The following is a 17,203-nucleotide window of genomic DNA, read 5'->3' as shown; positions in this document are numbered from 1 at the left end:
TCAATACAGCCCAGGTGAATACCTAAACATTTCATTTACGCTCAGTGTTTGCTCTGAAGATTACATTATTAATCCACAGAGACAGGGGATTATGGTTTGTGATCCAACTGATTCAGAAGGGACAGTCAGGACAAACTAAATTGAGGTCATAATATGATAGGACAGATTTTGTGTCCTTTGATCTCTATCTAGATTCATAATGGCATCAGCGTCTTACTATAGCTGCAGCTGTTTGACTGGAACTACATCTTGCTGGGAATAAACAACATGTTTAATGTATTTTGTCATTCAAAAGGGCGACTTGTTCTCTAGAGGTTTATGCGAGGCTCCTTTTATTTCATATATCACATGTGTACACGCCTTGTTCTTTCACACCCACAGATATTGTCACTTAGACATCTTCTGCAGGCTGTGTGGGTGTGAGCAGACCGACAGCTCCCCCAACCCTTTCTTTGATACCACCTGCCAGACTGAGATGGTTTTATACCTTTTTATCATTCCCACCATCCCAGTGCCAAGCTAACTCAACATGGTATGTACCGTAGGAAATAATCACTATTGCAGAAGAAGCTACTTTTAGCTGCTGCCTTATTCACAAGGGTTTGCCACAGCAGGTAGCTCCACATATTTGATTTGCCAGATTTATTTATTTATTTTTACATCCTTTCTGATACAACCCCCAAGGGATTTGTGTCTACTTCCACAGATGAACTGGGGATCTTTTGCTTGATAGGTATATGTGTAACTCACTACACTATAGAGCCACTAAATAATGAACACAGCATTGTGTTTAAGTCTAGCAGTGGATCCAAAAAGACAGCAAGATGCTTCGTTTTCAGTTTGGTTTAGTTTCCAGAAAGAGTTTTGTTATTGCAGTTTAGATTTTCTTTTCTTTTATGAGTTATAGTTTTGATTTAATGGATGTTTTCATTTTTATTTGTTTAAAAAAAACCCACAAGAGCAGTATTTAAAAATTTCTGAGGTATTAAAAGACAAAAACATCTTTCTGAAGGCAGCTGAGTCCCAGCCACCAGTACGTATACACACCAAAGCCTCCTCCTCTGCCAGTTGTGTTGACCAAACTGACAAAGCCCAAAACTATAGAACGGGGGTGTCAAAGGTAAGGGTCTAGAATCGGCCCAGCAAAGACTCCAATCTGATCCACTGGAAAGCTGAAAAATGTGAAGGAGGACATAAATATTTGGACGTTTAACGTTTCATTTCCTGCTGATAAAGATCCCGTGGCCATTCAGGCTAAACCGAAGGAATTAAGTAACAGATAAACAATTAAATGGCAAACATGTTCCTGTTTTTCACCACCTACAGAAATTTTGGTTTAAAAAAAAAACTTTTTGTGTGAATTAACATAAACTTATACAGTGGGGCAAAAAAGTATTTAGTCAGCCACCGATTGTGCAAGTTCCCCCACTTAAAATGATGACAGAGGTCAGTAATTTGCACCAGAGGTACACTTCAACTGTGAGAGACAGAATGTGAAAAAAAAATCCTTGAATCCACATGGTAGGATTTGTAAAGAATTTATTCGTAAATCAGGGTGGAAAATAAGTATTTGGTCACCTCAAACAAGGAAAATCTCTGGCTCTCACAGACCTGTAACGTCTTCTGTAAGAAGCTTTTCTGTCCCCCACTCGTTACCTGTATGAATGGCACCTGTTTGAACTCATCATCTGTATAAAAGACACCTGTCCACAGCCTCAAACAGTCAGACTCCAAACTCCGCCATGGCCAAGACCAAAGAGCTTTCGAAGGACACCAGGAAAAGTATTGTAGACCTGCACCAGACTGGGAAGAGTGAATCTACAATAGGCAAGCAGCTTGGTGTGAAAAAATCAACTGTGGGAGCAATCATCAGAAAATGGAAGACATACAAGACCACTGATAATCTCCCTCGATCTGGGGCTCCACGCAAGATCTCATCCCGTGGGGTCAAAATGATGATGAGAACGGTGAGCAAAGATCCCAGAACCACACGGGGGGACCTGGTGAATGACCTGCAGAGAGCTGGGACCAAAGTAACAAAGGTCACCATCAGTAACACACTACAACGGCAGGGAATCAAATCCCGCAGTGCCAGACGTGTTCCGCTGCTGAAGCCAGTGCATGTCCAGGCCCGTCTGAAGTTTGCCAGAGAGCACATGGATGATACAGCAGAGGATTGGGAGAATGTCATGTGGTCAGATGAAACCAAAGTAGAACTTTTTGGTATAAACTCAACTCGTCGTGTTTGGAGGAAGAAGAATACTGAGTTGCATCCCAAGAACACCATACCTACTGTGAAGCATGGGGGTGGAAACATCATGCTATGGGGCTGTTTTTCTGCCAAGGGGACAGGACGACTGATCCATGTTAAGGACAGAATGAATGGGGCCATGTATCGTGAGATTTTGAGCCAAAACCTCCTTCCATCAGTGAGAACTTTGAAGATGAAACGAGGCTGGGTCTTCCAACATGACAATGATCCAAAACACACCGCCCGGGCAACAAAGGAGTGGATCCGTAAGAAGCATTTGAAAGTCCTGGAGTGGCCTAGCCAGTCTCCAGACCTCAACCCCATAGAAAATCTGTGGCGGGAGTTGAAAGTCCGTGTTGCTCGGCGACAGCCCCAAAACATCACTGCTCTCGAGAAGATCTGCATGGAGGAATGGGCCAAAATACCAGCTACTGTGTGTGCAAACCTGGTAAAGACCTATAGTAAACGTTTGACCTCTGTTATTGCCAACAAAGGTTATGTTACAAAGTATTGAGTTGTATTTTTGTTATTGACCAAATACTTATTTTCCACCCTGATTTACAAATAAATTCTTTACAAATCCTACCATGTGGATTCATGGATTTTTTTTTTTTTTTCACATTCTGTCTCTCACGGTTGAAGTGTACCTCTGGTGCAAATTACTGACCTCTGTCATCATTTTAGGTGAGGGAACTTGCACAATCGGTGGCTGACTAAATACTTTTTTGCCCCACTGTATTTTATAAATACAGAGAGTCTGGGCGTCGAGCTACCAGAACTTTTCTGTAATTTTACACACTTATCATCCAGAAAAACGGAAACATGCTGTTGAAGTTGCACTTCTGTTTCTTATTTTAAAACACTTAAGGGACGTAATGTGTAGTTAAACATCTTTATGCTGACATAAAGGGGAAATGTACTCATTTGCCCACTTAAGAACAGTGTGGGCTGTATGTGCCCCACGGTGTAAAATTAGCTTTGACTGCTATAGAATTCTTCTTCTTTTTTGTGCACATTTTCCTTTCATACTGACTTTTTAAGTACACGTAATGGTTTTTGTTTTGAACTATTTTTTAGCTTAACTGCAAAAATATTCCTGTTTCCAATTAGTTTATTGTGAAAACATTTAAAAAACTTTGTATTTTTCTTTACTTACCCTTTTATTTCATTTCAGGATTTTGTTTTTAGTTCACTTTAGGTTTCTCCAGAGTGGCTTTGTGTGTAACTGTTTAGATTTAGTTAAGTTTTTATTAGTTTCAGGTTTAGTTTGAGTCTTTTTAAATGTTACCATATGGAGGGTATTTGTCAGAGGGAAGATTTAGGGAAATCACAATATGCATTACAACGCAAACACAACAGTTTTTAAGGGCAGTCAACTCCAGACAGCCTAATAAATGTACACCAAAGCCTCCCTGGAGCAGGTTATGCTGACAAATTCTACCACGATGATTAAAACTTGAAATTTGAATTCATTGGGCGGGGCCTGCTGTAATAAAAGAACCTCTGAGCACTTTTATTAAGAAAATCTGTAGCTAAACTATTAAATACGACACACAAAAGTATGCACTATGGACTCATAAGATATAAATAATTAGCAGCCCCTCACAGCAACAACAAGTCATGAAACTTTTTCACACATATGCAATCGTTTCTTTTATTTTTATTTCTTAAATTAGTGTTGCGTTCATTATAGTTTCTTTTTATCGTTGACCACTGGGGGGCAGTCAAGCGTGCGTCATGACTGGTCTACAGGGTGTCGCCACACAGCTCACACACAAAGGCTGTCTAGATAATTTGTAAAGATGGCTCACAAGGTTTCCAGCCTCGTAATGACATGACTGAAGTATTTAGTAATTTTCTCACTTCCGCTTCAAGTATTAGGCTTACGATTAATGTTTTAAATCGTAATTCCGACCAAATCATTTTTCTTTGAAACAACGGGGACGTTGTTTCAGTTTAGTTTGGCAAACAAATGAAATTTATCTCCAGTCGAGGAATTAAAATGTGTGCTTTAATCAGAAAAAACGTGCAATGAGTGTTACTGAAACTAATTGATTTAGAAATACATTTTTGAAGGAATTAACAAACCCAACACCAAAATTAGAATAAAATGTGATTTTCCTCCCCTTTTCGGTGTACAGTGGTTTAATTAATCTTCCAAAGGCCATTTGTGCGGTTTCATTTGGCGAGTTATTTCTACATTTCCTGAAAAGCGACTAATCATTGCTCATCTAATTAACATGGGTCCTTGAATTCTGGGGGGATATGGTAAAACAGGAACGGTGAACAAGTTTCAGGATGGTCGTTCAGCTATTGGATGCTGGATCGTGTGAGTGCCAAGCAACGGCGAAGGCAAACAAGTAGACCCGCCTCCTCTGAGCTCATGGCGTATTTGTAATTGGACAACGGACTTGTCATTCCTCGTTCTCTCAGGTTAGGTTGCTCTGCACCGTAAGATGCTCAATTGATGGGCGTACTGAGCTGTGCAGGGACTGGAGATACCCTCCTTCATTGTAGCAAAACAAAACCATGTTCTCTCCCGGTTATTCCTCAGCTTGTTGCTGGGCTCTCCGCGACACCCTTCCTGGACCTCAGCTGGTTTTTATTTATTTATTTTTTTTACTCCCAGTGCTCGTTGACACGCAGGTCTGATGATGCTGTTGCGGCGTTTTAATGGGAAAAAAAGCTCATGAGAGAAAAAACAACACAAGGTAGTGCATCCCAGCAGTGCCACGTATTGTGCTTATTGGTTTAATCCTGGTGAAGTGCTCGCTCGCTTGTGGTCTTTCTTGTGTTAATTGTGCAGTCGGACAGTGCTGCTAGCCTACTTTGGGAGAATGAGGTAAAAAAAAAAATGCACCTGCCGTGAAGACAACGGAGAAACCAGAGCACATGGGCATCTCTTCCCCGGACCTCAAATTATTGCACAGTCGCTTTTGAGTAACCCACCTTTGTTACGCCGCCATGGAGCAGTTTTTTATCTGCATCTCGTAATATTTACTCGTCGCTGGGCTTTAAACCCACCCGAGTACGAGGATGACAGCTGATCGCCCCTCCTCTCCCCGGACTTCAATAAAAACGCGCTCCAGCTGAACGCGCTGCCATCGATTGGAAGCCAGGCTCTCTGTGTGCGCTGTGTTTAACAATAGATGGAGCGCGGAGGGTTGTGACATTTGGCCGATTGCCACCCTGACCTTTCCCCCCTTCCTAGTCCAGTTACCTCGAGGTTTCTCTGGCAGTAGCCCGCGTTTCACTGACGGCCACTTCACTTCATTTGTGCTCGGCGGTAAAAAGATTAAATGACCCACCTGCAGAAATGCTAAGTGCGACCACATCTCCTCTCGGAAACTACACTTCTCCTATTACTCTTTGATACTTTGCGCTAAAGCCGTGGTCGTGGATGATCCTCGAGTAGCCGATAAAACCGTCGTGGTGTCAGCATGGGCTTGAGCTTTAGGGGATTTGCGTAGATTATCGTCGGACTGCTATTTTATTCCCACGGTCGCAGAACTCAGCGGCTTTTGATCCGCAGTCCCTTTTTCCTCCGCTTCCTCTCGGACGCCTGTAAAACTCCAGCAGGGAAGCCTGAACCCGCGGTTTTCGTGTAGGGGAGGGGAGACAACGGACTGCATTCATAAACGATGACTGCCACGGAGGTGTTTGCTACCAGATCTGAGGATACAACGAGTTTGGCGCTGCTGGCACCCCGTGGATGTGGGAGGACGAGACGCGCATTGGGGCTGTAGTTAACACTCGCAGGGATGCCGTCGCTGTAACTGGGAGAGGTAGTCCTTCAGCAGAGGCGCGAACAGCCCAGAAACACAACACAGCAGCGCCCGAACAGTCAGCAGCCTTCTGGACTCGTTTTAACCATCTACCGGGCGCCTACCGGAGGATGTTTCAGCGAGGATGCTGCGCTTCCCCGTGAAGAAGATCCGGAAGCAGTTCAAGCTCCTGCTGCTGCTGGTACTGCTCACCTCGGCGGTTTGGTTCACTTACCTGCACATCAACCAGGGCAAGACTATCAAACTACACTTCAACTACGGAAAAGGTAGATTTTTTAAGAGAAACCTGTCTGTTCGTTTCATGCAAGTTTTCTAAGAGGAGTACCGGAAACAAACATTTAACAATCATTTTATGAAAACTGTTTTAATCATTAACTAAAGTAACACTGCTATAAAGTTAACACCTAGAATAGCGAGCTCCTGTAGGATGGGTAGGAAAAGTAAGATTTTAATGCCATACAGTCTCTAAACAGTCACATAGTTGTAGCTCAGATGTTTTCATGAAACAAACGCTCTTCTGGCTTTGACACATTGCTCTCCTTTGTTTGCTGTGATCGGTAGAACCTGATCTACTACAACAAGTAACACTCTCACAGAGAGAGTGAGAGCATGTCTTATAAATTAGCCAGAGCTTTTTTTTCTTTCTCTAGGCTAAGAAAAAAGCACCTGTTTATGTGTCCTGGTCCAAAGTCAGGCCCTCACCTTCAACATCAATAATCAAAGTGGTGCTTGTGAAGGTGGCTTCAGAGGTCACAGCAACGCCTGAAAAATATTAGAAGGTGGGCAGTGCAGCGAGAGGCACATTTCCACCTGCTGCTGTTGTGCTTCTTATTACCAAGGCTTGATTGCGTTTATCCACAGTGCACAGCAGTAGCGGCTGGCTGTAACAGTAGATGATGCTGAGCATTACAGGAATGGCTGATGATAAAAAGTACTGGAACTAATACACCACTGGCGAGCCTACTTCAGATTTAACGCTGGGTGCTGGTGTGCCTGTATTTCTTGCAGCTGTCTGTGTAAAGTGATATGCAATAATTATGATGTCCTTGAAACTGTGGGCACCGTCCGTGCACATGCACACATGGCTGATTGACATACAAGGATCATTCCATTGTGTCTGATCTCAGTGCTGGGGTTTCCCCAGTGACAGACCAGATATAGTTTATGATCATGAGAATCCTGAATCATATGGAGGGCTGGAGACTGCCAATATCATTTATTTACTGCTGCTAAGTTAGTTGTAAAGTTGCGTCAGGGCTTTGAGTGTAAATGCCCAGCAAAGTATTCCTACACTGACTCTTTTATGAAGCAAATATTATTGTACTCTGCAGGTATACTGCAGATCACTCGAGGAATAAAAAAAATGCATATTAAACTGCTGTTTTCACAAAGGTTACATTTATTGAAAATATTCACACTCGTGGTTTTGTATCCATAACCTGTGTTCACATATATGGAAGCTCTTCACTACCTGTGATTTATTTATTTATTTTTGCTATTGCTGCATGTCGTTCCCGATTTTGCATTAATTAGCCCAAGAGCATGACAGTTCCTTTCATTGAGTGAAATCACGGACCTCAGCACACACAGATATTTTCAATATACTTATGCTCGTCTTTTTAAGGGTTCCTTTAATAAACTGCCTTTGTGACGTGTCTGCTGCGGCTGTCTGGTGAGGAAGGAAGCTGTTATGCTTGCAGTGCCGATCTATGTGTCTAATTGACTGTCTTCCTTTTTAGTAGGCATCTGAGCAGGTCAACTTACTTAACCTCTTATGAATAACATGTCCCTTCTCGTACTAAGGGTTTCTAAGTGAGATGTAGCCATTACTGGAAATGGGGCTCTATGAAGTGTGTAAATATTCATATTGGGCTGCCAGTTTTTTTTCTTTTTTTCCCACACAATCTTCAATTGATTCTTAGCAGTGAGGTGGGGCAGGTAGAAATAATGTAATTTCATTTTTGGCCTGATTACGACATTATTTCGATATGAAGTGACACTGGTAAATTTCCATTCTGGTCGTCTGTATTTTGGAGGAAATTAGATTTATCTTGACCCAATCTTCTCCTTCTTTTTTTTTTTCTTGTTCGTTCTTCATCATCCACTAGATGAAGTGTTACTGCCGTATGACCAGCAGGGCTTTGAGAAACAGAAGCATGAAGAGCCCAGCGGAGGCCATTCCAGCTTAATTGTGACTAATGTTGTGAGAAGCTGTATCACCATAGTTTCTCAAAAAAGCAGAAAAGTGAGAATCCAGTTTGAACATGGAAACAGAACGGATGAACTCTGTCTGATGAGAGTCTTTGTGTTGCAGAGAAAGAAAAGTGCTCTCAGTGGGTGCTGGTGGCCTTGAGCAAGATTCTGTTTTGGTTTTACCCAGCGACTTACCTTTTGCGTGGCATAAGTAAACCAAATTATTCGAACGTTTGGATATTTTATCTGAGCTGTTTTTCACTGGTCTGCTTGGAGTGAGATGTATTGTCACTTGTGGAAAAGCGTTGTTCTCGTGCTGAAGGCAGGAGGTCGGACATGTGACGCCCACCTGCTCACTGGGAATTCACTGGGGTATTAACTGTGCTATTCACACATGGGCGCAGGACCTTGCGCAGGAGTGCTGGCATGTTAAAGATCAGCTCAGGTTCAATCTGACCGCATCTGCATTAGAAGTGTCATTAGGCCTCTTTGGTTCAGGGTTGTCGTCATTCAGAGCACTAAGTCAGCCACAACCGTGCTAAATTATTATACCACTAAATTATTAAATACAGGATGGATCTGTGTGATAGACCAGCGGCAACAGGGCGATGGGCAGTCCACTTAGGTTTTTTGTGATTTTTAAAGCTTGTAAGGTGGAAGCATGAAGTGAGCTATTGATTCTGTCACTATAAGCACATAGGACATGTAGCTTGTGAAGTGAGGGATAAAACATGAGTAGACTCTTTGTAGCATTTTTCTGACCCTTTGGACTCTCTTTGAAAAAGGAACTGTTGGCCAAGAGGTTTTTTCTCATATCCCATTAGTAGTAGGGAATCTACAAACCCAACAATCTTTATTTTCTATCTTTATAATAAGATGATTGACTATGATATACTGAATAGACCAGTCAAAGAAATATAATTTTATTTTATTGAGACATTTGTAAATATATGAGCGTTACTTAGGGCATTTAATTGTATTTTCTTGAAAGCCATGCTAGCTGTTGCACCTATGATTATGACGAAAGCCAAAAGGTATAATTAAATAGTTTTATGACGGCACACTGGCCAGACTGGCCTTTATTTAATCTGAATTTTAATGAAGATGTGTTTTGGCAGGTAAATCAGCAGTGCATATTAGATGAGTGCCACATTTACCTAGCCACCCAGTCGTACAGCAGCCCCCCCTGTTTTCCAGCTTCAACAGGTCCACTGGAATGGGCGAGAAGGCAAAGGGGGAAAGCTTGCTGCTGCATACAGCCCTCTATTGATTAACTGCGATTACACACGCGGCGGTTCATGCATGTGCATACACGCAGCCACCCCTCATATAAACACAGATGTGGTGCCTGTGTTTGTCGAACGGCACATAATCCAAACATACCTTTCCTTGCATCACCGTGGATAAAGAGGAAGTCGAAGAGGAGGAAATCTCAGGATTTTCAACAGCTTGACTGCTTGGTTGCCCATGGAGACAACATATGGGAAAGGCGCATGTGGTGCTTGGCGCTTACTTTATGAAGACAAGTGCATTCATAGGTTTCCAGGAAGCATGAATCTATTAAATATCTAGATGGAATTTGAAATTAAAACAGACGCATCTTATAGATGCGTTGTCATAAAAATGTAATAAATCTTGAGGGGGGAAAAAACTAACCAAGTCACATACATAATCACATTCAAGCATTCAGATGTAGTTGCAGTTGGACATAAAGTTTGATTTAGCTTGTTGTTGTTGTATCTCGGCAGCGGCAGGCTCAGGTTGGCTCGCTGTCATGGTAACCATGCCCTCCGGTGTCACTTTTCCTAATTTTAGCTCTTGAGGTTCTTATGGTTGGTCACTCTTGCACCAAACTGGTAACAGACACTGCTTTTACATGAAGGCCTGAAATTACCGAATACAAAAAAATAAAGAAGTGACTAGATAAAAATATATCCAATTAAAACAACATTAAAGTAAACATAGGCATTTATCAGTAATTTAAAATGTAAATGGTCCTTTGGAACAGTATTATTTGAAACTGTAGTGGGGTTTCACTTCTCTGTACAAGATTCTGACTGAATGCTGTCGTCTCTGTTGAGAGCCTCGGCTCAATCAAGCAGTAGTCGACACCTTAACACAAAAGGAATGACAGCGTCTTCATTTGTATAATGAGGTAAAATATGTAAATGTAAAAAAATTAATAAGTTAATAAATGTATTTGCACTCTATAGAGACTTTGTGATCTATCAGGATTTAAAATCTTAAACACATAGATAGCAGTTTTTTATTCATCATTTATTCATGTAGTGGTGAATATAATAATATATCTTCCTTTTCAGCTTTCTAAATAATGCAGTTATCCACAGTGCCCACTTGCACTTTGATAGTTGTTGGTAAAGAAGCAAACAAACAGAGATATACACCCTCTGCTTAGTAAAAAGCAGTTATGGAACTTTTTATAGTTTTATATCTTAGGTGTATTTTTTTATTTTTTTATTTAGTCGAGCCCAGCGAGAGCGCAGTGTGCAGGTCTGCATCAGGTGAATGGTTTGAGCATGTTGAAGTGAGGGACAGGTGTGAACCCAGCTGGGTAGTTGGGATTTTAGAGATTGCTTCCACTTTGGTATCTTGTTTCTTTGCGAAAGAGCTCGGGCACTTTTCATCAAAGTAAAATCTGAAAGCACTGAGTTATGAAATTGCAGCCGGACTACTGTTGCAATTTATATTCTTGCAGTCCCACATAGAACTGTTTCTGAAGGTATACAAGCACATGATTCAATTTCCAGGTGGACGTTTGCTGTGATCTGAAAATTGAAAATGGAATCTCAAAATGTTCCTGCCTCTGTTCACCGTTATTGAGAGATAATTAAATGTAACAATTAACATTATGCATGAAACTGTCATTTAATTTGACATCTTATTCCATTTGAGTCATAGAAGTATACCCGTGTGGCATCTGTTAGATTGCGTCTTGGGAGCTGGGGTAACTGCCACAGGCTCAACCATGAATCTGCCCCACAGCTTATTTGTCCAACCCAGTAAATCTCTCTTTCTTTGGCTTATTCCGCAGCCAGGATAAACTGTTTCTGTAACAGCTCAGACTGCATCCTCGATGTGCTTCGGACGCGGTGAGATCTGCCTGTTAAAGGTGGAGACAAGAGAAGGATTAAGGGAGGGAAATGATACCCTACACCTTTGATGCGTTCAGTACATGAATTTGATTACATTTCCTTTTGCACACACAGTCAGAATTTGTGTATTTCCTCAGTAACACTTTTGGCTTCCTCTTGCAATTCATTTCGCATTTTCTTTCTAATGCTAAAGCAATTGCACAGTGCTGCTGGACAGAATGTAAAACAGCTCAAAGATATTTCACACTCAGCATGTGTTGCATTCACATGCCCACAGTGCATTTCATGACTCCTAAGTGTTGCATGTAAGATTTAACAGATGCGGATATAGAATTGAGAAATGAAAGAGGTCGGGTTGATAGGTCAGTGAAAAGCACTGGAAAAAACACAAGTCCAGAGTGTGTTAACCTCAGGGTTAATGAAATTTGTGTTGGCCTGCCTAACGAGCCACCATCAAGGTACCAGCTTTGCCCCATGCAGATGAGATCTCTGGCCCGCTGCCACAGCTTTGCCGCAGGAGATTTGACTGTGTATGTGCAAGAGTAAGCGAGTGAAACAGAGAGATTTTGTGCAAAAGGGAGCAAGTGTGTATGTGTGATGTAGTCTGTTTTTTCTATTTCTTTTTTTTCTTTTTGCGTGTGTGTTTTTGCATGTGTCTGTGAGTGCACACCTCCCCGCTCTCGCTGCCGTCTGCACTTTAGGCCCAGTGTTTAGCCGAGCAGAAGAGGAAGCAGCTGAATGATGGCACTGTCTGCCCACTGGCACGCTTGCTATGATTGGGGCGAGGTGGGGAGCCGGTTGGGGTGGGGTAAATTGGGGAGGAGCGACTGGGCAGAAGAAGGACACCCTTCTCATGCAACAGGTGGGACATGCAGCAGGATGCATCATGGGAGGATGTGGCTATGACTCATGACCGAAGCCATTTAGTGCTTCTGGTGCACATTCATAATAATCTGCCTGTGCTGTCCATGGAGCTCTGTATATACATCAGATTTGTGGCTCCTACCATTAGTCTGGGTCAAAGCTGCTAACTAGCTTTCTCTCTGGGTCAACTCAGCACAGTGGAGAGCTACAGAAAGGCATCGGAAACTTTCACCAACATTGCTTTATTCCTTTAGGAGGTGGCGAGCACAGCGTACAGCTGGATACTAACAGTTTACTCATACCGGGGCTGCTTAGACACACAAAATAGCTGCTGTAGCTACTTCTTTATGGGGCGATCGTGGCTCAAGAGTTGGGAGTTTGCCTTGTAATCGGAAGGTTGCCAGTTCGAGCCCCGGCTTGGACAGTCTCGGTCGTTGTGTCCTTGGGCAAGACAATTCACCTATTGCCTACTGGTGGTGGTCAGAGGGCCCGGTGGCACCAGTGTCCGGCGGCGGCTGTGTCTACAATGTACCTGCCATCACCAGTGTGAATGGGTGCATGACTGAATGTGTAAAGTGTTTTGGGGTCCTTAGGGACTAGTAAAGCGCTAGACAAATACAGGCCATTTACCATTACTTTTATCAGTGTGCTCTCACAGAGAGATGAGACTACCTACCGCTCACGCTAACTCATTCATCAACACATACATAACCACAAATACAAAAGAAAGGGGGTGGTCCCTCCCTTCCCAAAACATTGGACCTATGCCACAAATACATTGCCAGTCAGGCTACCTTCTTAAAGAAAGGCTTTTCCTGTAATATATAGAAACCTATTCAGGTGTAGCTAGATTATACAGCGGGGGTATCTAATAATTCTCCAATCACATTGTTAAACAACGCCATTAAGATTTAATTAAGACCAATTTCCTCAGCAGAGACTCGTAAAAACCCACACAATTTGGACAATTTAATAGGACACAGCTGTGAGACACAGGGGAGGTAAGTTTGAATCAGAATGAATTGGTGAGTTTAAGAAGTGAGAAACGGAGAGAGAGAAAAGAGCGAGAGCCAGAAAGACAGATGTCAGGTGGGAGTATCGACTGTAGACGATCGTGATCCCTGTCGTGATGGGATTTGTCAGTTTCTTCCGTGCTCAGGTTTGGTTCCGCTTTTTACTCCCCACCTCTGCAAAAAGTATTTTCTTTCATGGGGTTTCTGTGCCGTGTTGGGGCTGTATCAGCTTTGGTGTTTCCTTACTGTAAGCGATCCGGACCTTGCAGGATTTCAATCAATCATCAAAGAGTGTGTGTCTGTGCGCTCCCTGCTGCTCAGAATGAGCTTTCTGTGGCGGTGGTTAATGGAAAAGGTCACCTCTCCCGGAGGCTGTGACGACTTGCAACAAAGGCAGGGAAGGGATCAGAGGAGAGAGATGGATAAACCTTGGAGATGGAATAGACTGACTTTATGGAGACAAAGGTGTTGGTTGCATTGTAACCAGCTTTGAGTGCTATTTTTTTTAAGCCCTGCAGAAAATTCCAGAAAATGGAAACACTTGATATGAAAGAGTAAATTGACTGAAGCTTGACTGTCCCTGCGTGCAACTCTCTTTGTAGTTTTCGCTTGTATTCCCTGTTTTCTTTTGAAAGCACTGGCATGCACATTTTTACTATTCATCATAAACTTATGAATATTTACAAGTGTGGGGAAGATCTGGAGGTGGGCTAGGAATTCATCAAATTTATGAAAGCTTCTCGGGTGAAGTGAGGGGGAGAGTCTGAGGTTTGCTTCACTCTGACATTTAAGGACTTTTCCCACCATTTAGATTACTATAAATCCTGCATTTTATGTGTGGCTATATATTTAAAAGGATAAAAAAAATGTGGCAGTTACGATAAGGTTCCTCACTGCTCCACAGTTGGTCTGATGGAGCTACCCTGCTGACAGCTTTCAAATATGACGCTTTTGTAGTTTTGTAACTTTTTGCTTCGTTAAGCTGAATTATAAAGGTTCCTCTTAAGGTTTTTTCCTTTCTACATTGTCATATTTTATATCCGTCTCCCTCTATGTATAATTTTTTTTTTTTTTTTTTGGTTACGTGTTGGAGTGCCAAAGGAGACAGGACATGAGAGCAAGAAAAAGAGAGAGGACGAGGGCTGCACTTTGTCATTCTTTTGTCTTTTGTCTCGAAGGCCTGCTGCCCAGCTTGATTCACAAAGCAGCTTGATGTGAGCCGCTTTGTGAAGGAGCGCGGCATTGCTCCCCGAGGCCTGTTAAACACTGTTCCCATTTTCCTATTGTGGCCGGTCATGAGGAAAGGTATTCAAGAGCAAAGGAAAGTTTCCAGTTTACTCTGGGGCTCTGTTTGTGTTTGCATAACTGTGCATGCTTGCTCTGAGTGGAGATCCGGCAGTGTGCACTGAATTTTAACATCCCTTCACTAACCGAGCTTTTTAATTTGCTATCATGTAATGGCCAAAATTTATTTGAGTTTTTCCCTCTTTTCTGAGCCTCAGTTACACTAATCCTGCTGATTCAGCTGTATAAGAGGATGAAGCTCAAAGCCACGGAAGTGGACGTTAACGTATGTTGCAAGATTCCTTTTCAAATCTTTTTTTTAAATTCTTTTATTGATAACTTTTGATTTTCAAGAGCTGCTCTTCTTCTAGCTGTATACAAGAAGATATAAAGCACGCTGTCATGCTGAAAGCAGAGAAGCAAGAACATGGTAAACAAGCTGAGCAGCTAGACGTTTTCTGCGCACACTCGACCGTTTATAGCCGTAATTTTTTTAAACAGTTATAAAAAGGATCTTTCTTGAAGTAAGAATGTGTCAGAGCTTTAGAGGATTACATTATTTTTTAAAGTAAGCCAGTGCAATACTCACCATGTTAGCTGAATTCAGTATACTTTTTCATATTGTTCTCCACACAAAAACCTTTCACGAGTGAATCTTTATGCATTTATATATTAAAAAAACTTCTCACTCAACATATCTTGCTTGGATGTTTTGCAGTGTAATACAAAATGTAACCCTCCCCCCAACTCAAACTAAATCAGGGAGGTAATATTTAACTGTCAAAGCTAGATTTTCGCCACCTTGGAACTGCATCCTTAATAGGCCACTTCTCTCGCCTACGGCTTCAACCGATGTGAATTACCTGACCGAGTTTGGGCCAAGTTGTCTTTTCCATTAGATACCGAATGAGAAACTCACTCACTCTTAAATTTCAGCACCCACTGTATCAGGCAGTTTTCCCAGTATCCAACACGGTAAAGGCTGCAGCTGAAGGCACTGCTATAAATTCCTTCCTCCAGGACAAAACGTCACGCTGAGCCTTCAATATCTAACTCGGCGGAATATCAATGCTAAGAGCCGTCTGGCTTGTCATCCGGGATTTTCCTTCTGCTAGCTCTAACAGTATAAAAGCAACAGCAAAAAGACAAGGATAGCAAAGGATAGCAAAGGCATATAAAATAAAGAGAACTAATTATCTTAAAATAATTTTTTATCAAAGCACACGTCTGAACAAAACATTTGTTCTCTTAGTGTTATTGCTCACTCGTAGGACGGTGCCCACTGGACATCCTTAAAAGCTCATCTCACAGAGGTACATCTTATGTCACCATGCTTTCTTCCACCTCCTCCTCCACCCTCTTATCTGCCATTTCCCTCCTGCTTTTACATTTTCTTCTTGCTTCTCTTTCACTTCTGTCCTCTGTGGGAAAGCAAAAAATAAAAATAAAATGACACATGCATCTCCACTCCCTGTTTTTACATCCGTTTTTACATTTGCAAATGAGACGTGGGACAAATGCTAGCTTTCCATCCAGGTGCATTTGGCATGGAGATTCACCTTCTTCAGCAGAGCAGAATGATTCAACTCTATTATCTCTCTGTCAAAGAGGCTGCTGCTACCTGCCCCGCCGGTGGAAATGAGGTATTTTTACATTTGTTGGGGAGGACAGGAGAACTGGCAATAAGCCGATGGGTATAATGCATTGGTCTAGCACTTTTTTTTTTTTTTCTTCAGATCATGTGATCTTGTTCTAGATCACAAAGAAGAAGGAGAAAGCAGCCAAGGCCTTGTATATGTTTAGTGCTGGAGGACATATAGCAATATTTCTAATGTGCTGCATTTAATGTGGGTCTGGCAAGTAGATAGATCTGTTTGCATATTGTGTGTGTTTATACACTTGTACACTTGCATATAACAAGACGGATGGTTTCTTAATTCAAAGCAGGTTGTGTCTTTGTTTGTGGAATTATTTGGCATTTTGCTCAGAGTGATGCAGAGTTCACGCTTTATTGCGCTGTGCATTAGAAATCATTCAGTCCATACAAATAAATGCGTGGCTCCTGGCTCACCTCTCTCCAAAATAAAAACAATAGGAACTGGCAAGAGAAATTATATGCATGTATAAAACTGCTAAAAGGGCATTTAAAGTAAAAACAGCAGTGACATTATAATATGCAGTAGATGTTAATATATGCACTTTGTCATGTTAGAGCGTGGCCTATACATCAGGATATATGATTCAATTTTCATTAAAAAAAAAGGCTGTGTGACTTACTAAAGGTCACACTTTTAATCTGAGCAATAACAATCATGTCCTGTTCAAAAGCTTAGTAAATGTGGCCGGCGAAGACGAAAATAAATAAACGAGCCCGCTGTCATGATGACTGTTGTCACACTCTTCAGGGGTTGCCCTCTTATAATATAATATCGTTGTGCACTCGGCAGCAAAGTGTGACTAACTGCTTTTGTCTCCCTCAGACCAGAGTGTGGATGTCAGCGTTCTGCTTTAGAAATAAACCAGTTTGCAGCTGGAAGAATATTCCCGCGCAATCTCCAGACATCTCTGTTGTTTTCAGCTTAATAGAATCGAGTATAATCATGAGTGACAACAAAGCGTACTTGTGTAACTCACAGATATTTTTTGAAAAAAGAATTTTAAACGGCAAAATAATTACTATTACATTGACTGTTAGTTGTG

At 41.9% G+C, this 17,203-nt stretch overlaps 1 protein-coding gene across 1 annotated transcript in view; it reads left to right on the top strand.

Moving 5' to 3' along the window:
• The first annotated feature begins 3,902 nt into the window (after nt 1–3,902).
• b4galnt4a (beta-1,4-N-acetyl-galactosaminyl transferase 4a) overlaps nt 3,903–17,203 on the top strand; it is a 153,352-nt gene continuing 140,051 nt past the window's right edge. Inside the window, exon 1 of the mRNA XM_026176454.2 lies at nt 3,903–6,302. Coding sequence (XP_026032239.1) covers nt 6,161–6,302 — 142 coding nt within the window. The 5' untranslated portion in view covers nt 3,903–6,160. The remainder of the gene's footprint in view (nt 6,303–17,203) is intronic.

Source organism: Astatotilapia calliptera, chromosome 7 (assembly GCF_964374335.1).
Source record: "Astatotilapia calliptera chromosome 7, fAstCal68.1, whole genome shotgun sequence".
Lineage (NCBI taxonomy): Eukaryota > Metazoa > Chordata > Actinopteri > Cichliformes > Cichlidae > Astatotilapia > Astatotilapia calliptera.
Note: the sequence above shows the minus strand (reverse complement) of the source record. Positions and strands in the feature narration are given on the sequence as shown.